The sequence below is a fragment of the Schistocerca gregaria genome, chromosome 3 (genome assembly GCF_023897955.1).
Source record: "Schistocerca gregaria isolate iqSchGreg1 chromosome 3, iqSchGreg1.2, whole genome shotgun sequence".
In the NCBI taxonomy this organism is placed as follows: Eukaryota; Metazoa; Arthropoda; class Insecta; order Orthoptera; family Acrididae; genus Schistocerca; species Schistocerca gregaria.
This window is the reverse complement of record NC_064922.1, coordinates 663,377,956-663,400,840: the sequence shown is the minus strand read 5'-3', so window position 1 is coordinate 663,400,840 and position 22,885 is coordinate 663,377,956. Positions and strand designations below refer to the sequence as shown.

The 22,885-nt window shown below is 43.0% G+C and overlaps 2 protein-coding genes across 2 annotated transcripts in view; both read right to left on the bottom strand.

Annotated features, from left to right (window-relative positions):
- Positions 1–22,885, bottom strand: part of LOC126356118 (trypsin-2-like) — a 133,629-nt gene that overhangs the window by 63,653 nt on the left and 47,091 nt on the right. The gene's annotated exons all lie outside the window — the stretch shown is intronic.
- Positions 1,323–6,838, bottom strand: LOC126356117 (trypsin-2-like). The gene is made up of 2 exons (XM_050006817.1): positions 6,436–6,838; positions 1,323–1,822 (listed from the first exon to the last, which is right to left on the bottom strand). Exons 1-2 carry the CDS (start codon positions 6,811–6,813, stop codon positions 1,445–1,447), a joined length of 756 nt encoding a protein of 251 aa, XP_049862774.1. The 5' UTR covers positions 6,814–6,838; the 3' UTR covers positions 1,323–1,444.

Below are 22,885 nucleotides of genomic sequence, written 5' to 3'. Positions count from 1 at the left end.
TCTGTGTCAACAGGTGGCAGCACAGCAGAAGTTTGTAAGATGGCCGACATCGATGTTCGTTTGAGACAGCGTTGTGTGATTGAATTCTTGAATGCAGAAGGTGAAACGCCCATACACATTCATGAAAGACTGAAGAAGGTGTATGGTGTTGTGACAGTGGATGTCAGCACTGTTAGACGATGGGTTCGTCGTTGTAAGGAAGCTGAAGGGCAAACACCGTTGACTGACGAAAAGCGGAGCGGCAGGCCGGTGAGTGCAGTGACTCCACACAACATTCAGCAAGTTGATGACATCATTCGTGGTGACCGTCGGGTGACTGCAGATGAAGTGTGTCGCATTATTTCTCTTAGTAAAGGCAGTGTGATCACGATTATTAAACAACTGGGGTACTCAAAAGTTTGTGCACGGTGGGTTCCAAGAATGTTAACCGATCAGAATAAAGAGGCAAGGAAAACAATAGCCTCCCAACACTTGCAGCGCTTCCGTTTGGAGGCAGATGAGTTTCTGAAAAAAATTGTGACCGGGGACGAAACATGGGTGCATTTTTTTGAACCCGAATCAAAGAGGCAGTCAATGGAGTGGCGTCACACAAGCTCGCCGAGGAAGAAAAAATTCAAAATTGTGCGATCGGCAGGGAAAGTTATGGCAACAGTTTTCTGGGATACAGAGGGTGTGATTCTGGTTGATTTTTTGGAGCAGGGATGCACAATAAATTCTGTTCAATACGTCACAATCCTCAAAAAACTTAAAGCACGTCTTCAGCGAGTTCGCCCAACAAAATCAATGGCAGATGTTCTTCTTTTGCATGACAATGCAAGACCACACACCAGTCGTCACACCTCTGACGAGATTGTCAAAATTGGATGGGAAGTTTTGCCTCATCCCCCATACAGCCCTGACCTGGCACCATCAGACTTCCATCTGTTCGGGCCACTAAAAGAAGCTCATCGTGGGATTCATTTTGAAGATGAGGAGGCCATCAAAACATCCGTGCGTCAATGGCTTAGGAAGCAGAGCTGTGATTTTTACGGTGCTGGGATACATGCCCTTGTTCAAAGATGGACCAAAACTGTAGAGATGGGCGGAGATTACATTGAAAAATGACAAAATGATCCTCAATGTTGTGGTTTTCAACCTATGTAATTGCATTTAAATTTCCTGACAATTAAACGTAGAAAAAAAATAGGAGGCATTACTTTTTGACTGACCCTCGTATATTTTGTTACCTAGTTTGGTTCCAACTCCATAAATAATGCGAACGGGAAAAAGGATATCAAACGCCGTTTACGTTTCACTGGGTGTTATAAAACCAACTTTGTGTGTTCTTTCCAGCTTTTTATTACCGTATAATTTGCGTAATATTATTTACATTCGTCTCAAGCTGAAATAGTATAAACAAGACGATAGCGTGTCACAACTGGAAAAAGCGTAGCTGCTGCAGGCTCTAGACGCCGGTGGTGTCATTGATCCACTGCCTGATTTCGGAGTTGGCGATGTTGGCGTAGACGCTGGGCCAGCCGGGAAGGGCACAGCCGTTGCCCCAGGAGGAGATGACCCCCACCAGCACGCCATCCAACACCATGGGGCCCCCGTAGTCGGGGCCACAGCGGTCTCGGCCGCCGCCCGGCCACCAGGCGCAGATCTTGCGGACGCTCACCTTGCCCAGCCCGTCGTAAGCGTCGTTGCAGACGTCCCGGTCCACGATATAGAGCTCCGCCATCTGCAGCTGGTCCGCCAGGTAGCTGCCGCTATAGACCGTGCCCCAGCCAGTTATGGATACCAGCGTGCCGGCCGCAGGCTCCACTGTCGTCAATGGAATGGGCTGGTCGGACATGCCAAGCAAAAAGAGGAGTTATTACAGAGAATTCTCAAAGAAAACGAGAGAATGTGCTAGTAGTTACACCCGCCAAGCCTCAGATGGCTAAACACTGACCTTAGATTCGCCTTTCGTCTTGAAATCAAAGGTAATACTAGGGCATCACCGAAACAATGGAGCGTAGTAGGTAACAGAGTCTCATCAGAAAGAACAGAAAAATTTACAAAATATCCACAATACGTTACGAACCCAGAATATTTTCATAACACGCTGACGGAAAGAATCGGAATATCAAAAAATAATTAATGTAGAGTAATGAAATTTTGGAAGTTCATTTGTCTGTGTAACACATTTAAGTGATTAGCATCGGAATGCAAGCGTGAAATAAGTCATTACAAATGTGAAATACTGGTACATTAATAACCGGTATAACCACCACAATGTTGAACGCAAGCACACAAACGTTCATGCGTTGTGCTATGAAGGTGCCAGATGTCGGCTTGTGGGATGGTTCAAATGGCTCTGAGTACTATGCGACTTAACTTCTGAGGTCATCAGTCGCCTAGAACTTAGAACTCCTTAAACCTAACTAACCTAAGGACATCACACACATCCATGCCCAAGGCAGGATTCGAACCTGAGACCTTAGCGGTCGCGCGGTTCCAGACTGTAGCGCCTAGAAGCGCTCGACCACTCCGGCCGGCTTGTGGGATGGAATTCCATGTATTTGGTCTGTCAATATAGGAATGGTTAATGCTGTTTGTTCGTGACGCTGGAGTTGATGTTCAATGATACTCGGTTGGAGACAGATGTGGTGATCGAGCAGGGCCGGCAGCAGTGGCTGAGAGGTTCTAGGCGCTACAGTCTGGAACCGCGCAACCTCTATGGTCGCAGGTTCGAATCCTGCTTCGGGCATGGATGTGTGTGATGTGCTTAGGTTAGTTAGGTTTATGTAGTTCTAAGTTCTATGGGACTGATGACCTCAGAAGTTACGTCTCATAGTGCTCAGAACCATTTGAACCATTTTTGATCCAGCAGGCCAAGGCAACATGTCGATACCCAGTAGATCGTGTCGAGCTACAACAGTGGTGCATGGGCGACCATTAACCTTTTGGAAAACACCCCCTGGAATACTGTTCATGAATGGCAGTATAACAGCTCGAATCACCAGATTGATATCAAATTTGCAGTCAGGGCATATGAGATAACCATTGTAAGTAGGCTGTTTAGGTTTTTTTATTGGTAACGCCGCCGCCACGTAGCGCTCTGTATGAAAATCACTGGCTGTGCCGTGTGCAGTCTGTGGCTGGTTTGCATTGTTGTCTGCATTTGTCGTGTTGGGCAGCGGCAGCTGGATGCTAACAGCGCGTAGCGTTGCGCAGTTGGAGGTGAGCCGCCAGCAGTGGTGGACGTGGGGAGAGAGATGGCGGAGTTTTGAAATTTGTAAGAATTGGTGTCATGAATGCTATATATATTCTACATCTACATGACTACTCTGCAATTCACATTTAAGTGCTTGGCAGAGGGTTCATCGAACCACAATCATACTATCTCTCTACTATTCCACTCCCGAACAGCGAGCGGGAAAAACGAACACCTAAACCTTTCTGTTCGAGCTCTGATTTCTCTTATTTTATTTTGATGATCATTCCTACCTATGTAGGTTGGGCTCAACAAAATATTTTCGCATTCGGAAGAGAAAGTTGGTGACTGAAATTTCGTAAAAAGGTCTCGCCGCGACGAAAAACGTCTATGCTGTAATGACTTGCATCCCAACTCGTGTATCATATCTGCCACACTCTCTCCCCTATAACGTGATAATACAAAACGAGCTGCCCTTTTCTCAACCTTTCGATGTCCTCCATCAATCCCACCTGGTAAGGATCCCACACCGCGCAGCAATATTCTAACATAGGAAGAACGAGTGTAGTGTAAGCTGTCTCTTTAGTGGCCTTGTTGCATCTTCTAAGTGTCCTGCCAATGAAACGCAACCTTTGGCTCGCCTTCCCGACAATATTATCTATGTGGTCTTTCCAACTGAAGTTGTTCGTAATTTTAACACCCAGGTACTTAGTTGAATTGACAGCCTTGAGAATTGTAGTATTTATCGAGTAATCGAATTCCAACGGATTTCTTTTGGAACTCATGTGGATCATCTCACACTTTTAGTTATTTAGCGTCAACTGCCACCTGACACACCATACAGCAATCTTTTCTAAATCGCTTTGCAACTGATACTGGTCTTCGGATGACCTTACTAGACGGTAAATTACAGCATCATCTGCGAACAGTCTAAGAGAACTGCTCAGATTGTCACCCAGGTCATTTATATAGATCAGGAACAGTAGAGGTCCCAGGACGCTTCCCTGAGGAACACCTGATATCACTTCAGTGAGGTAAATACATTGTTTGTTCTCTATTAAATTCTTTCATTTGCTAACTATGCCTATCAGTAGTCAGTGCCTTCAGTAGTTTGAATCTTTTATTTAACTGGCTGTGGTGGCGCTCGCTGTATTGCAGTAGTTCGAGTAACGAAGATTTTTGGTGAGGTAAGTGATTTGTGAAAGGTATAGGTTAATGTTAATCAGGGCCATTTTTTCGTAGGGATTTTTGGTAGTCAGATTGCGTTGCGCTAAAAATATTGTGTGTCAGTTTAAGCACAGTCGTGTATAATTTTTCTAAGGGGACGTTTCGCCACGAGAGTGCTTCTGCTGTCATATGAAATAGCATCCCAAACCATAACTTCAGGTGTAGCTCCAATATGTCTAGGCTATCGTGGATGTGGAACAAGCAAAAGAACTTTGGAACACATTTTCATCTGAAATGTAATAACAAACCTAAAGCTAAACTAAACTCAGTCTGAAGAGGCCTCGGAAGGTCCAACGGTAGTGCCTGACCCCCATGTCATCCTCTGCCGATAGGTGTCCCTGGATGTGGATGGCCTGTGGTCAGCACACCGCTGTCCCGGCCACTGTCAGTTTTCGTGACTGGAGCCGCTACTTCTCGATCAAGTAGCTCCTCAGTTTGCCTCGCTAGGGCTGAATGCACCCCGCTTGCCAACAGTGCTCCGCAGACTGCATGGCCACCCATCCAAGCGCTAGCCAAGCCCGACAGTGCTTAACTTCGGTGATCTGACAGGAACCGACGTAACCAGTGCGGCAGAGCCGTTGACAATAACAAACCTAGTTACGGGAAATGTAAGTGTATAATACACTGAGCTGCTATGATAATTCTTGGACTGTTGTAGCTACGAACGTCAATAGAAAATCAGTTTCAAACTCTACTTTGCACTGATCACAGCACTGCAGACCTGCAAAGTCCGACTTTACGTAACACTAACAGTGTATGATAACCGTAAATATGCATGGGGTTGCTTCTGCTGGAAGTCGTGAATGGAGTACAAGGAGATGGCCACTAATAAATCAATCATGCTCCTCATCAACTGAACTTTATAAGTAGCTAAACTTTTTTTATGACCGCTGCTAAATTAATGTAAATGTTGTGTTCATCAGTGATGGACACCTTGGACCAGCTGAATCACTTTAAATATCTATGGAGATTAATCTTAATCCTGGCATTGATTCCATGAATTGGGCTGTTGGTCTGAAAAGAAGATAAACTATTTACGATAAATTTATAATTTCCATTATCCTTAATGGAATTTATAAATTTATCGTCAATAGTTTATCTTCTTTTCAGACCAACAGCCCAATTGGAAATCAATAGAAAGTAGATCCAGTTCCTTGAAGGTACTCTGAAAGACGTTCCTGAGTTCACACCACAAATAATCCGCATTACACGTTTTCGGACTCTGTTGACTTGATGAATGCACCCTTATCTTAAAAGAAAAGAAAAGAACTCATATGAATTAATGGAACCATAGTAATCACAGTATTTCAGATATTCAGCGTGTAACGGCGTGCAAATATTTCTATTGGTGACTGAGAACGGTGTACTGAACAACGTTACATCAGTATTTACGTCATTTACAATCTAACAATTATAGCTATCACAAGTCATATGTTTTTAGGTTAAGTAGTGCCTCCAAGTACATGTGGCATGAGCAAGCCATTAATGCTTGTTTTCCCGTGGGCAGCACGTCAGGTGTTGAAGTGTGGACGCGTGGATGCAAAACAGTTAGTCTGTACTGGCTGGTGTAGTCCACTTAGTGGGGCAGTTATGAACCTGCAGAAAACATCAAGTAGTAAGGAATGAAATTTTCAATCTGTACCGGAGTGTGCGCTGATATGAAACTTCCTGGCAAACTAAAACCGTGTACTGGACTGAGACTCGAACTCGAAACCTTTTCCTTCGGGGGGCAACTGCTCTAGGCACAAGTTCCGAGTTTGAGTCTCGGTCCGGCACACAGTTCCAATCAGCCAAAAAGTTTCATCAGGTAGTAAGGTTTGGTACATGTTTGAGGGAAGATGGTTCGACGCTGAGAAAAAACGACGAACACACTAATGTGTGTATGTATTAAGGTACTACATACAAAAATATTTGCACCTGTACCCGTTACACCATGTTTACTGGGAGGAAACCAATAACAACTTCTGAATTGCATTACGTTTCAACGTTTGGTCACAAAAAAAATGGCTAAGAACCTTTTATTAATTTACCTGAATTTTCTCATTGAAGGTGAAGGTGCCCAGTATCTGCGCTGCTCCGATATCGTAGTCCATGGAGGTGGAGCTGTAGTGGCTGTTGTGGGCGGTTTTGGTGACGTTGTAGAGAATTCCGCCAGTATCCCGGATGGATGTGCCAACGCGTACGAAGTAGTACGAGGGATCGAACTTCTGTACGCACTCTGCACAGGTCAGGACCCAAGTCTCACTGATAATAACGCCGCCACACTTGTGTCCGTCCTCAAACTGAATGGACGCCATCCACGGGTAGTCCTCGATGTCGACACCGGTGCCATTCACTATCCGTGGTGAGCTCTGCACACATGGCCAGACAGAGACCACTGCGAATGCACACACCACGATCTTCCACATATTTGTGTCTACAGTTCAGCTATTTCCGTTGTTCAGCTGAGAGACTCTGGCGACGCCGTAAGAGCCTTTATATATAGTTGCTGATTAGATTAAAGAAACATATCACTTTAATCGGTTGAACTATTCTGATAAGAATACGGGTGCTTCCATTAAAAACCGCTGTATGCTTGATTTGTTATTTATATTGGCAGCAGGACATACGAGGTATGTGTGAAACGTAATGAGATTGATTCTCTTATCTACCGAAGTTTTTTTTTCTTCAAACAACAGTATTATCAGTTTCAAAGCAGTTGCCTTCGGCAGCTGTACGTCGGGGCGGAGTAGCAGTTCCCCAGTCTTGGCAGCAGCGCTGAAAAGTTTCAGCTGGTAGGGCCTTCAATATGTCGGTCTCAGTCTTTTAAATGTTCTCTAGATTCCCAAAACACCATCCTCTTAAGACAGTTTTCAATTTCGGGAAAAGGAAAAAAATCACCAGGATCAGGTGAATATAGAGACTGTGGAACAATCGCTTATTGAGGCCAAATGTTCTGTGTGACACGGGGCGTTCTCGAGACACAGCATCCATTTTTCTACGCTATCCTGTCTCACACGATTCACCCTCATCCTAAGTCGTTCAAGGACATCTTTGTAATACAGGTAGTTGACGGTTTGTCTTGGGGAAATAAATTCCTTACGAACGATACCTCTATTGTCAAAAAAACAAATCTGCATTGTTTTGATCTTCGATTTGCTCATTCGAGCTTTTATCGGTCGAGGGAATGTCTCAATGTGTCACTTCTCATTCTGCCGCTTTGTCTCAGGATCGTACCCAAAAATCCAGGATTCATCACCTGTCATCACACAGCTGAACCATTCGTGGTCACTGGCAATCCTCTCAGAAAGATCAACGCAAACGTTTGTTCGACCATTCCTTTGCACAGCTGTAGAGGTTTCGGAATGCTGGCACAAACGTATCGCAAGTCCAAATCTTCGGTCAAAATTTTATGTGCAGTGAAAGTGTGTAAGTTTATCAGGCCACCCATCATCCTTATTGTGGAACGTCAATCTGACATCAGAAGAGCACGCACACATTCGACGTTATCGTTGGTTTTTGAAGTTGAAGGCCATGCTCAGTGAGGTTCATCTTCAGTGTGATCTTGGCCTTCCAAAAATGATTGGAGCCAGTGAAAAAGTTGTGCTCTTGATAAAGAATGTTCCCTATAGGTTTCAACTTTTAGGAGGTCACACTTGCGAATGCCCCAAGTTTAACACAAAACGTGACGGCGTAATGTTGCTCCAAATTTCGCTGTTCGATTTTCGTAACACACAACAAAAACACGACTTTGGTGATGGCGCTCTCAAAAGTCACTTGACGGCTGTACGGAGCTGAAACTCGGACTGATGGTCTGGAAGGGATGAGCACATCGGTTTGCTCAAGGAGAACAACACAGCTTTTCTATTTCTCTTGCAGTGTTGTCAGTGTCATTACTCTCCTCACACACCTTGTAGTGAGAACCTAACTCCACAGACAAAATTTAGCAGGGATATTTTATGAGCATTTTGGAATACGAGACCTATGGTCTCTGGCAGCGAGTCACTGACTAATAGTGCAGTTATGATGAATTTGATTTAGTGCATCAGTTACCTTTGTTTCTGCGAAAGTACCTTCGACAAAGAGTAAAACCCTTCATTATCGCCGAAGTAATGGAACAACCTTCAGATGCGAAAACACTTTGGTGTGCTTGCCGACGCTGCGAGAACAGGTCCAAATAGCGTCGATGTGCCATTCTTTCATAACATTCAGTGAACCAATAAACGAAATGGATTTAACTCTTCATCCGTAAACCTATCCAATCTGCTCTGCATCACAGGGTACAGTGCCTTGTCGCCTGCTTGTGGTTCCGCTATCCTTCAAACCACTTCACGACAGTAGCACGCGAGCAGCTGACTGGCTTCAGTGTTTACAAGACGATCATTCGCAGGGTGTACGTGGACTTCCGCTCGTGGTATTTCCAACTCTTTTGTAAGTGCCGAAAGTACCGTCGGACTTCCGACCAAGTGAAACGTCCCGTTAGAACAATTATACACTACTGTGCTTAAACTGACACACAATAGTTTTTAGCGCAACGCAATCTGACTTTCAATAATCCCTACAAAAGAATGGTCCTGACTATCATTAACCTATACCTTTCACAAATCACTTACCTCACCAAAATTTTCGTTACTCGAACTACTGCAATACAGCGAGCGCCACTACTACCAGCTAACTAAAAGATTCAAACTACTGAAGGCACTAACTACTGATAGGCATAGTTAGCAAATGAAAGATTTTAATAGAGAACAATCAATGTATTTACCTTAATAGTCAAAATATATATAGCAGTTCATGACATCCAGTCTTACAAATTTCAAAACTCCCCTATCTCTCTACCCACGTCCACCACTGCTGGCGGCTCACCTCCAACTGCGCAACGCTACGCGCTGTTAGCATCCAGCTGCCGCTGCCCGACACTACAATGGCAGACAACAATGCAAACCAGCCACAGACTGCGCACAGCACAGCCAGTGATTTATCATACAGAGCGCTACGTGGCGGCGGCGTTACCAATAAAAAAACTTAAACAGCCTACTTACACAAGTAGTTTTGCACCGTGGGTTTTTCTGACAAGAGCCTCCCCCATAGCTGATTTCACCAGCAGCGGATATGTTATCGCCGTCAGTCACGCAGTGCTATCACTGACAGCCATTGTTTTCGTATATAGTTTCGTAGGCCAATGCTACTTGAGTTTCATATACTGTGACTAAAGGAAAAAACTACAACAACAACCGGAAGCGTGTATTCTCTAGGATAGTTATCGCTACTATGTGCAAAAAAATATGGCGAGTGTACAAACTGGTTGTGCGTGAATTACGAATAGAGTAAGTGCTGAGTCAGTTTAAAAACGGCAAAGGCTGAATTATGGCTAAACAACAATCTGACGAGGCAGATATGCAGATTAAGAAACGAATGCGTAACTGAAGGAAAAGAGTCCAAGAAGGAAAATCAGTCCATGTTTTCAGGTTTTTAAAGAGTAATTTCAAGATTTGAAAGATAAAGGTTTAAATTTCATCCCAAACCCCAAGATTGGATTGGGTAAAGCAAGAAGAGAAAATATTGGGACGAACCTGAATCCCGGCATTAGTTCGGAGAGTCAACTGAGCGAATGCATTTGAAATGAACCGAAGATTTTTAAAAAAAATTGATGCTGGGTCTAATCCTGGCAAAAGGATCTTGGTGTTCGGTTGCGAAGAAGGGAGAAAATCCTTTGTGGAAAAGGAACTGTCCTTACGGATGGGACATTTGACGACTGTTCGAAACAATTTTAACAGCTGTCCACTATACACGTTGACATTGGAAGCACAGAAGAAGAGATGAAGATATTTCCTGTTTTATTTGCTTAGCTCATAGACAAAAGTCAAAACAAATATGAAACACTTTTTATCGAAAGATTAGATGCCTGGATGGTCACCGAAAACTGCAGTGCTAGACTTTGAAATGGCTACAATTTTTAAAACTATGAAAACAATTTTCGCTGAAAGAGCGCTTTCCAGTTGCAAATTTCACTTCAACCAATGTCTGTGGAAGAAAATAAAAAACTGAGATTAATTGACCGTTACAGGAATTGAGAAGATGTCCGATTGTTTTCCTCCCTGCAGCAGCAATAGCACGTCTTTCACCGAACACTGTTGGTGAACTGTTGATGTTAATAAGGGAGGAAATGTCCAGCGGAAAAAAGGTCACGAAATTCGTAGATAACATGACCAATCGATAAGGAACATCCTAGCATACCAAATGAAATATGGAATGGTCCCAACCTGTGGCACAGGACCACGAATGTTGTAGACGGTTGGCATAGGAAACTAAACTCCTCAATAAATCGAAAACATCCGAATGTATGCTTTCTGATAAGCTGAAGGAGGGAGCAGTAAATGCTATACTTGAAATTAAAATAGATTCCACTGACCTGCCTCTTCATAAAGGAAGAGAAAGATACATAGCTCTTGACAAAAGGTTGTAAGGCATTACCTATTCTTATATACTATCAGTACTGCACAAAGACAAGTCGTTGTCTAACGTTGTTACCAAAATTTCGAAAAGTTCATGGTCAATTTGTTTCACATTTTTACACGATACTCTAATAAACTTTCGGGCGGAAAAATCTTGAAAAGTTCTTGACTGACTTACTTCAAAGTTTTATACGATACTCTAATAAACATTTATACGGACAGAGGCTAACTTTTTTAAACAACGAAGTGATCGCATATTTTCAATCATACCAACTGTGAGGAAGAAAATGGTCAGTTTTAACTGCGATAGCATACCTCTCTAAACATCAGATAAACCATTTTTCTCATATACGGTGTACTCTTTCTCCTTATATATAATTTTACACACAAATTGTATACACAACAATGAGTTGGTTTGTCTTCTTCCTCACACTTGTTTGTAACAGAAAACAGGAAAGTTGTATTTGTGGCTCTGTATTCCTACCAGTTCTCAGATTAAAAAATATGCGAAATATGTCACTAAAGCCACAATCTTCACAGCTTCAGCAGCTGGAGGGGTCTGTCTCGTGCCCCGTTTGCCAGTCATCTCAATCGATTTAGCCATTCATTTTAAGCGAACACTCCCAATTAAGCTTTCGTTTGCAGTAACAATAAACAAGGATAAAGGTTAAACGGAGGGCACAAGACGAGACGGACAGAGAGGTGGCGAGAAGTGGACACAGAAAGGGGGAAGGGAGAAGATAACGGACACAGATAGCGGGTGACAAGGGGGAGGGGGTAGAAGGCGCTTTGAACTTCTATCCAATTCCCATACATATTCAGCAGGTAGGAAGCATCCACATGTTCATTAGTAAGAATATATAACAAATGGGGCGGATATAAGGAAATGTTTAAAATATTTGGTTCCTCTACAAAAAATTGAGCTACACATTATAAGTCATTAAATAAGCCGAGAAGTTCCGGCATTTGCTGTAGTTATAGCGTAGAAAGAAAAAAAAAGATAAAAAATAAAACAGTAAAATAAAAGAATAAAAAATAATTTAGACATGCCTATGTACCATGTGCATGGCCAGTCCTGATGAGCGTGGATAAAATGTGGAGGGATGTTGTTATCACAAACCGGACGTCAGTTGAGACCTAGTGAAACGCAAACATATATCAACATAGGAAAACTCGTTTTTTCCAGGGGCCAAGAAGTATCTTAAAAACAAAACGTAACGGCACAAAAGAGTATGGCATCAAAGTTCAGAAAAAGACCTCATGTCACAGTGAAAAGAAATTAACATTGTGTAAACTAAATAGCGGTTCTGAGGTCTGGTTGCTGTAACACAATATGTATTTAAAATCAATGTTCTATATTGCGTATAAATACAAATATTTATTTAAAATTGATATTTTTCGCATGTTCTCAAAATATCTGAATATCTGAATTTTAGTACATAAAGAGGCATAGAAAGTGTACACAGCTTAATTAACGTGAACTGAACATCCTGCAGAGCCCAAAACAAGGCTTACATAATACATAAGTCATCACTGAGAGGGACGCAAACCGGTTTCATTGGCTGTCGTAAGAACTACTTTCGACGAAGTTAATGATACGGCATTTAACACTACCTACTGCGTACATGCGGCTGTGTGTTTTGAAACCGACCATAAGAATCCGGAAGGTATTCGCTTGACTGTGTTCAGGATGAGCAGAGGTTAAATGCTACGCAAGTCATTCTGGTTCCAAACTACGAAAGTGAGTCGGGTGCAAAGAACACGAACTGTAGACTGCTCCAGAAATGATACGTAAGACAGTAATGATTCCCTCGACAGAAATGATTATTTTCTTACAAAATGCAGTTTGGCGACTTGAGATTGATAAAAACAAACACAAGCATGGAGGTTCTACGTTTCATCGACTGCACCAGTGAATTTAATATTGTTCATTGCAGTTTTAGTGATGAACTTTTCAATAGGCTCTAAAGACCTGAGTAACTTTTCTATTATCGTACATTACTGGTAGCTGATCTTAAAAAAATTAAAAAAGCTGCTCATATCAGTAGGTGGTAACTTACATGATAATACTTCTATATTTATTTTTAACTGTACGATAGCGGCAGGATGTACTAAGTCCAAATAAACACTTAAGTACGATAATGAGCACGTGGTGTCATTGCTATCTGTTGGATAATGTACTGATGAGTATCTTATAATTAAACAGTCATATTTGTAATGCTGTTTTGAAGTTGTATCGTCATGCTCTTTAAATGAAAGAAGATCTCGACAAAAATACACATAAACTTAGGGAAAAAATTACATCAATAGCAATATTAATAAAATTCTTTTCCGGGCTATTATGCCGTGGTCTGATGGATTTCGCATTGTAACCCAACGTTTCGTCCCCATCTGCGGAGGACATCTTCAAGGGGGTTCGTGGCTTCTGTTAACTTCCGAAACACACACTGTCTCACTACTGACTGCAGCAAATTTTTGTTTTCGCGTGCTCCCGCGCATAGGCGTGACGTCACATGTTTTGAATACGCGAGCGCAATTGGCCGTTGTCGGTTGCCGCCGTCCGCTGTTGCTATCATCCCATGGCGGAAGACTGGTACACATCTTCTTCAGCACCGGCATCCAGATGTCATTCAATTTCACGCCCTCCTCCTTCCTATTAAAATTCCTGGGGTGTTTCATAATCTCTATAGCCTCTCTGTAAAGCCTTTCATGATATCCGCTTGTGGCTGCCAGTACTTAAGTTCTATCAAAATAAATGTGGTAGTCTCCTGACTGCAAAGCGTGTTCCGCAACAGCTGATCTATCAATCTCTCCCCTTCTACAATTGCCCTTGTGCTCTTCTAGTCGTTTTTTGACCGTTCTTTTTGTGGTACCCACATATACCTCCCCACAACTACACGGGATCCTGTAAATTCCTGCTTTTTCCAGCGGTTTACGAGCATCCTTAGCCAATCTCAGGTGTTCTTGTATCTTCCAGGTAGGTTTGTAAATCACCGCGATATTCCGTTTTTTCAATATTTTCCCTATGCGGTCAGTGACGTCCTTAATAAAAGGCAGGAAAACTTTCGATTTTGCAAGCGCTTGTGCATTGCTATGATTTTCACGCGGCGGTCTTAACGCTCTTTTTATCTCAGCAGCCGAGTAACCATTCCTGAGTAATGCATCAGTGAGGTGTTCCAGTTCCGTATCCAGTAGCCCAGGTTCACAGATGTTCCTCGCTCTATCCGCCAACGTTTTTATTATGCCTCGCTTTTGTTGTGAGTGGTGGTTCGAATCCCGGTGTAGATAACGATCCGTGTGCGTGGGTTTCCGGTAAACTGTATGGCTTAAGCTACCATCCTGTTTCTTGTAAACTAGCACATCCAGAAAATTTAGTCTCCCTTCTGCCTCCTCCTCCGTGGTAAACTGAATCTTCGGATTAATACCGTTTAGATGTTTGTGAAAACGGCCTAGTTCCTCTCTGACATGCCTCCACAACACAAACGTATCATCTACGTAGCGGAACCAGATATTCGGTTTTTTGTTGGCAGTTTCTAGAGCCTGCGCCTCGAATTTTTCCATGAAAAAGTTAGCTATAACCGGGCTTAAGGGGCTCCCCATTGCCACGCCATCAGTCTGTTCGTAGAACTCATCGTTCCATTTGAAATATGTGGTCGTAAGGCAATATTTAAATAGTTCTGCAATGTCGGGAGGAAAAATTCTATTCAGCTGTTGCAACACCTCATTGAGAGGAACCATAGTAAATAGCGATGCCACATCGAAACTGACTAACATGTCCTCCGGCTGGACCACTATGCCGCTTAATTTACTGATGAAATGTGCAGAATTCTTGATATAGGAGACCCGCCGGGACTTGGCAAGCACAAACTGTAAGTTAATGTCTCTCCATATTACTATCAGTAATAAATTGTGTAGTGGTGACAGGGATAGAATTGACAGACTGTTGCATGGCGTGATTAGGAACCACATGTTGACAACGTCTAGTAGACAGAGGAAGAAATTTGATAATTTGCATCCTAATAAGACGATCCGCCAGTTAGACGCTTCCCGTACTGTTATCAATTTATCCGAACACTTGTTATCTGACGATGAGAGATCTGTGCTTGCCAAGGGTGGAAATTTTGCCATTAGTCCGCGAGTTGTGCCCACTGAGGAGATAATCGCCAGTGTAGAAGCAGGGATTCGTAGTGTGGACGCGATTACAGCCGAAGAAATCCGCATAGAAACTGTGAGAGTATTAGCTCGCGCAAAGCCTCCAAAAAGTAATTTAACCGTGGGTGAGAGGAATGCAATAAAACGCCTAAATGAGGACGATAGTATTATCATTGTCCCCGCTGACAAGGGAAATGCGACGGTGGTTTTGAATGTTACTGACTATCACAGCAAGATTAATGACTTACTAGATCCGCAGACTTACAAGAAGTTGAGTAAAGACCCGACTGATAAAGTTCTTAGAACGGTTACGCGGTTAATTAAGAAGTCCTCTATCGAACAGAACGTTCAGAAAAGTCTGTTCAATTCAGTTGCGCTGCCACCAAGACTCTATGGCTTGCCGAAGGTTCATAAACAACTTGCTCCTCTGAGACCTATAGTGAGTGCCATTGGTTCGCCCACCTATTCTATTGCCAAGTTTTTGACAACGCTATTACGGCCGCATGTGGGACGATCGGACTCCTATATAAAGAATTCTGCACATGTCATCAGTAAATTAAGCGGCATAGTGGTCCAGCCGGAGGACATGTTAGTCAGTTTCGATGTGGCATCGCTATTTGCTATGGTTCCTCTCAATGAGGTGTTGCAACAGCTGAATAGAATTTTTCCTCCCGACATTGCAGAACTATTTAAATATTGCCTTATGACCACATATTTCAAATGGAACGATGAGTTCTACGAACAGACTGATGGCGTGGCAATGGGGAGCCCCTTAAGCCCGGTTATAGCTAACTTTTTCATGGAAAAATTCGAGGCGCAGGCTCTAGAAACTGCCAACAAAAAACCGAATATCTGGTTCCGCTACGTAGATGATACGTTTGTGTTGTGGAGGCATGGCAGAGAGGAACTAGGCCGTTTCCAGAAACATCTAAACGGTATTAATCCGAAGATTCAGTTTACCATGGAGGAGGAGGCAGAAGGGAGACTAAATTTTCTGGATGTGCTGGTTTACAAGAAACAGGATGGTAGCTTAGGCCATACAGTTTACCGGAAACCCACGCACACGGATCGTTATCTACACCGGGATTCGAACCACCACCCACAACAAAAGCGAGGCATAATAAAAACGTTGGCGGATAGAGCGAGGAACATCTGTGAACCTGGGCTACTGGATACGGAACTGGAACACCTCACTGATGCATTACTCAGGAATGGTTACTCGGCTGCTGAGATAAAAAGAGCGTTAAGACCGCCGCGTGAAAATCATAGCAATGCACAAGCGCTTGCAAAATCGAAAGTTTTCCTGCCTTTTATTAAGGACGTCACTGACCGCATAGGGAAAATATTGAAAAAACGGAATATCGCGGTGATTTACAAACCTACCCGGAAGATACAAGAACACTGAGATTGGCTAAGGATGCTCGTAAACCGCTGGAAAAAGCAGGAATTTACAGGATCCCGTGTAGTTGTGGGGAGGTATATGTGGGTACCACAAAAAGAACGGTCAAAAAACGACTAGAAGAGCACAAGGGCAATTGTAGAAGGGGAGAGATTGATAGATCAGCTGTTGCGGAACACGCTTTGCAGTCAGGAGACCACCACATTTATTTTGATAGAACTCAAGTACTGGCAGCCACAAGCGGATATCATGAAAGGCTTTACAGAGTGGCTATAGAGATTATGAAACACCCCAGGAATTTTAATAGGAAGGAGGAGGGCGTGAAATTGAATGACATCTGGATGCCGGTGCTGAAGAAGATGTGTACCAGTCTTCCGCCATGGGATGATAGCAACAGCGGACGGCGGCAACCGACAACGGCCAATTGCGCTCGCGTATTCAAAACATGTGACGTCACGCCTATGCGCGGGAGCACGCGAAAACAAAAATTTGCTGCAGTCAGTAGTGAGACAGTGTGTGTTTCGGAAGTTAACAGAAGCCACGAACCCCCTTGAAGATGTCCTCCGCAGATGGGGACGAAACGTTGGGTTACAATGCGAAATCCATCAGACCACGGCATAATAGCCCGGAAAAGAATTTTATTAATCATGACAGTTCCGGCCGTGAAAGTTTACATTTTACAATCAATAGCAATAGTTTGGGAAAACGTAAGGAGGTTGACACGGAAGTGTGGTGTGCTTTCACTACAGTGAGATGCACGACAGTCACAACAAACCGGTTGCGTCTCAGTACGGGGCAGACAAACAGGTGTGTGAGAGCGAGGCGGCAGTTGCTGCTGTGGGAGTGAGGAAGACCACCGAAATACTACCTCGGTAGGATTTTTTTCCGGACGAGTTGCTATGGACAATCGCTGGGAGATAGAGTGTTGTGGTGGCCATGTGATTAAAAGTTTCACCTTCTGTTGCTCGCAGACGTAGTAACTACTTTTAATCATAATTTCCATATCCAGAAGGGTCTTGCAAGGGCGTCTGAGGTCCAGGACAAGTACCGCAGTGAAACAGTTTCCTCGACGGCACCGGTGTAGGTCACATCCCTACTGCAGTGTGCTTGTGTAACAGCCGAAGCAGAAGTGACAATCGACGAGTATTGCGCTCTAATTGCTTGTTCGTCTGCATCGTTTCTATCGAAATAATGGGGAACCAGCTGATGTTGTTGTTGTTGTGGTCTTCACTCCTGAGACTGGTTTGATGTAGCTCTCCATGCTACTCTATCCTGCGCAAGCTTCTTCATCTCCTAGTACCTACTGCAACCTACATCCTACTGAATTTGCTTGGTGTATTCGTCTCTTGGTCTCCCTCTACGATTTTTACCCTCCACGCTGCCCTCCAATACTAAATTGGTGATCCCTTGATGCCTCAGAACATGTCCTACCAACCGATCCCTTCTGGTCAAGTTCTGCCACAAACTTCTCTTCTCCCCAATCCTATTCAAGACCTCCTCATTAGTTATGTGATTTACCCATCTAACCTTCAGCATTCTTCTGTAACACCACATTTCGCAAGCTTCTATTATCTTCTTGTCTAAACTATTTATCGTCCATGTTTAACTTCCATACAAATACTTTCAGAAACTACTTCCTGACACTTAAATCTATACTCAATGTTAAAAAAATTCAGCTTCTTCAGAAACGCTTTCCTTCCCATTTCCAGTCTACATTTTATACCCTCTCTACTTCGATCATCATCAGTTATTTTGCTCCCCAAATAGCAAAACTCCTTTACTACTTTAAGTGTCTCATTTCTTAATCTAATACCCTCAACATCACCCGACTTAATTCGACTACATTCCATTATCCTCGTTTTACTTTTGTTGATGTTCATCTTATATCCTCCCTTCAAGACACTATCCATTCCATTCAACTGCTCTTCCAAGTCCTTTGCTGTTCCTGACAGAATTACAATGTCATCGGCGAACCTCAAAGTTTTTATTTCTTCTCCATGGATTTTAATACATACTCCGAATTTTTGTTTTGTTCCCTTTACTGATTGCTCAATATATAGATTGAATAACATCGGGGAGAGGCTACAACCCTGTCTCACTCCCTTCCCAACCACTGCTTCCCTTTTTCCCTGTCATGCCCCTCAACTCTTATAACTGCCATTTGGTTTCTATACCAATTGTAAATAGCCTTTCGCTCCCTGTATTTTACCCCTGCCACCTTCCGAATTTGAAAGAGAGTATTCCAGTCAACATTGTCAAACGCTTTCTCTAAGTCTACAAATGCTGGAAACGTAGGTTTGGCTTTCCTTAATTTAGCTTCTAAGATAAGCAGTAGAGTCAGTATTGCCTCACGTGTTCCAATATTTCTACGAAATCCAAACTCATCTTCCCCAAGATTAGCTTCTACTAGTTTTTCCATTCGTCTGTAAAGAATTCGCGTTAGTATTTTGCAGCTGTGACTTATTAAACCGATAGTTCGGTAATTTTCACATCTGTCAACACCTGCTTTCTTTGGGATTGGAATCATTATATTCTTCTTGAAGTCTGACGGTATTTCGCCTGTCTCATACGTCTTGCTCACCAGATGGTAGAGTTTTGTCAGGACTGGCTATCCCAAGGCCGTCTGTAGTTCTAATGAAATGTTGTCTGCTCCCGGGGTCTTGTGTCGATACTCAGGTCTTTCAGTGCCCTGTCAAACTCTTCACGCAGTATCATATCTCCCATTTCATCTTCATCTACATACTCTTCCATTTCCATAATATTGTCCTCAAGTACATCACCCTTGTATAGACCCTCTATATACTCCTTCCATCTTTCTGCTTTCCCTTCTTTGCTTAGAACTGGGTTTCCATCTGAGCTCTTGATATTCATACAAGCGGTTCTCTTTTCCCCAAAGGTCTCTTTATTTTTCCTGTAGGCAGTATCTATCTTACCTCTAGTGAGATAAGCCTCTACATCCTTACATTTGTCCTCTAGCCATCCCTGCTTAGCCATTTTGCACTTCCTGTCGATGTCATTTTTGAGACGTTTGTATTCCTTTTTGCCTGCTTCATTTACTGCATTTTTATATTTTCTCCTTTCATCAATTAAATTCAATATTTCTTCTGTTACCCAAGGATTTCTACTAGACCTCCTCTTTTTACCTACTTGATCCTCTGCTGCCTTCACTACTTCATCCCTCAAAGCTACCCATTCTTTTTCTACAGTATTTCTTTCCCCCATTCCTGCCATTTGTTCCCTTATGCTATCCCTGAAACTCTGTACAACCTCTGGTTCAGTCAATTTATCCAGGTCCCATCTCCTTAAATTCCCTCCTTTTTGCCGGTTCTTCAGTTTTAATCTACAGTTCATAACCAATAGATTGCGGTCAGAGTCCACATCTGCCCCTGGAAATGTCTTAAAATTTAAAACCTGGTTCCTAAATCTCTGTCTTACTATTATATAATCTGTCTAAAACCTGTCAGTATCTCCAGGTTTCTTCCATGAATATAACCTTCTTTTATGATTCTTGGACCAAATGTTAGCTATGATTAAGTTGTGCTCTGTGCTAAATTCTACCAGGCGGCTTGCTCTTTCATTTCTTAGCCCCAATCAATATTCACCTACTACGTTTCCTTCTCTCCCTTTTCCAACTAACGCATTCCAGTCATCCATGACTATTAAATTTCGTCTCCCTTCACTATCTGAATAATTTCTTTTATTTCATCATACATTTCTTCAATTTCTTCGTCATCTGCAGAGCTAGTTGGCATATAAACTTGTACTACTGTTGTAGGCGTGGTCTTCGTGTCTATCTTGGCCACAACAATGCTTTCACTATGCTGTTTGTAGTAGCTTACCCGCATTCCTATTTTTTTTTTATTCATTATTAAACCCACTCCTGCATTACCCCTATTTGACTTTGTATTTATAACCCTGTATTCGCCTGACCAAAAGTCTTGTTCCTCCTGCCACCGAACTTCACTAATTCCCACTATATCTAACATTAACCTATCTATTTCCCTTTCTAAATTTGCTAACCTACCTGCCCGATTAAGGGATCTGACATTCCACGCACCGATTCGAAGAACGCCAGTTTTCTTTCTCCTGATAACGACGTCCTCTTGAGTAGTCCCCACCCGGAGATGCGAATGGGAGACTGTTTTACCTCTGGAATACTTTACCCAAGAGGACGCCATTATCATTAACCATACAGTAAAGCTGCTTGCCCTCGGGAAAAATTACGGCTGTAGTTTCCCCTTGCTTTCAACCGTTCGCAGTACCAGCAGAGCAAGGCCGTTTTGGTTAGTGTTACAAGGCCAGATCAGTCAATCATACAGAGTGTTGCCCCTGCAACTACTGAAAAGGCTGCTGCCCCTCTTCAGGAACCACGCGTTTGTCTGGCCTCTCAACAGATACCCCTCCGTTGTGGTTGCACATACGGTACGGCTATCTGTATCGCTGAGGCACACAAGACTCCCCACCAACGGCTAGGTCCATGGTTCATGGGGGGCGGGGGGGGGGGGGTTACGACCAGCTGATGTCCAGGCTGACTTATGACTACATGTTGGTCATTGAAAGAGTGATGAGGGGTGACAAGTGGAAGTTGAGGAGTGTTTCAGCGAAGGAACAGCGGAAGAGATTAGCGATGATCCTTCAGACGTCACATGCTTCCAAGGAGACTGAATGCGTGGTGTAGTTCTCCCTGATGGTGGTGGCGACTATTCAAAGAAAGTTCTCTATAGACACTGGAAGCATAACCATTATAATCGTATTTTTTATATGTGTTCATATGACTGTAGTAGTCAAATTTTGTATTGTAACATGGAACAGCACTCCGTCTTCAGGCCACGAGTGGCCTACCGGGACCATCAGACCGCCGTGTCATCCGCAGCGTAAGATGCGGATGGGAGGGGCGTGGGGTCAGCACACCGCTCTCCCGGTCGTTATGATGGTATTCTTGACCGAAGCCGCTACTATTCGGCCGAGTAGCTCCTCAATTGGCGTCACGACGTTGAGTGCATCCTAGAAACGGGGAACAGGGTGTAAGTAATTTGTGAACGCTCGCTGTGGGCTGAAATTTCACTGCATCTAACTGTAGCTCAAATTTGAGAGTGCCACACTATTAGAAAAAAAAAATCGTACGGAGTGACAGTACTTGCGAAGAACTCAATACTGTTATTAATAGTAGACAAGACCAGATACACAGGATAAGTCAGTCATAAAGTGCCAGATCACAAATATAGAACGCATTGCTACTTTCAGGCAAGTGACGCTTAAAACAAGGTCACTGTGTGAAAACTTTGAAAAGAAGTCCAGGCATTTGTAGTGGCGAACTGTGTCGACTCCTTGGTGCCCCATTGTTTGCTTACTGCTCTAGTAGTCGGTCGGTGAAGGGGGGTGTAACAACATCGCTGCTTTGGCTGTAGTAGTGTAAGTAGGCTGTTTAGGTTTTCTTATTGGTAACGCCACATAGCGCTCGGTATGAAAAAATCACTGGCTGTGCTGTGCGCAGTCTGTGTTTAGTCTGCATTGTTGTCTGCCATTGTAGTGTTGGGCAGCGGCAGCTGGATGCTAACAGCGCGTAGCGTTCCTCAGTTGTAGGTGAGCCGCCAGCAGTGGTGGACGTGGGGAGAGAGATGGCGGAGTTTTAAAATTTGTAAGAATTGGTGTCGAACTGATTTATATATTATGACTATTAAGGTAAATACATTGTCTGTTCTGTATTAAAATCTTTCATTTGCTAACTATGCCTGTCAGTAGTTAGTGCCTTCAGTAGTTTGAATATTTTATTTAGCTGGCAGTAGTGGCGCTCGCTGTATTGCAGTAGTTCGAGTAACGAAGATTTTTGTGAGGTAAGTGATTTGTGAAAGGTATAGGTTATTGTTAGTCAGGGCCATTCCTTTGAAGGGATTTTTGAAAGTCAGATTGCGTTGCGCTAAAAACTATTGTGTGTCAGTTTAAGCACATTCGTGTATAATTGTTCAAAGGGGACGTGTCAGTAGTATTGTGCTGTTGTAATCGTAAAGGTATAGGTTATTGTTAGTCAGGGCCATTCTTTTGTAGGGATTATTGAAAGTCAGATTGCGTTGCGCCAAAAATATTGTGTTTCAGTTTAAGCACATTCGTGTATAATTGTTCAAAGGGGACGTTTCATATGTGGACCCTTAGCCGAGGATACCTCACTGGAATCTTCTGATTTTTTCTTGTAGTTTGTGTAATTAATGTAGATTTTTTTTATTGCTATCGCGTAATCATAGAGGGAATTTCCTTTGTAGTTGTAGTCTTTCATTGTTGTACAGTACAACAGTTGTGGCATGCATGTAGAGTTGCTCCAAGTATTTCGCAGCTGCGCTTGCAATTAACTAGATATTATTTTCAGTGCTATGTTAATGTGTTCTCTTATTTTTGCTCTTCAAATTGTGCTTTTTTGTGTTGTCGTGTGAAATATTGTGACAATAATGGCGTGTGAAAAACGTAATACTAGGCTCCAAAGTAAACTGAGAAATGACAGTG

What these genes read in the sequence shown, in the direction of transcription:
- LOC126356117 (XM_050006817.1), bottom strand. Translation starts at nt 6,813, where the DNA reads ATGTGGAAGATCGTGGTGTGTGCATTCGCAGTGGTCTCTGTCTGGCCA. An exon ending in CCTTCAATGAGAAAATTCAG is followed by an intron (nt 1,823 to 6,435) that starts GTAAATTAATAA and finishes ATGTCCGACCAG; the next exon opens with CCCATTCCATTGACGACAGT.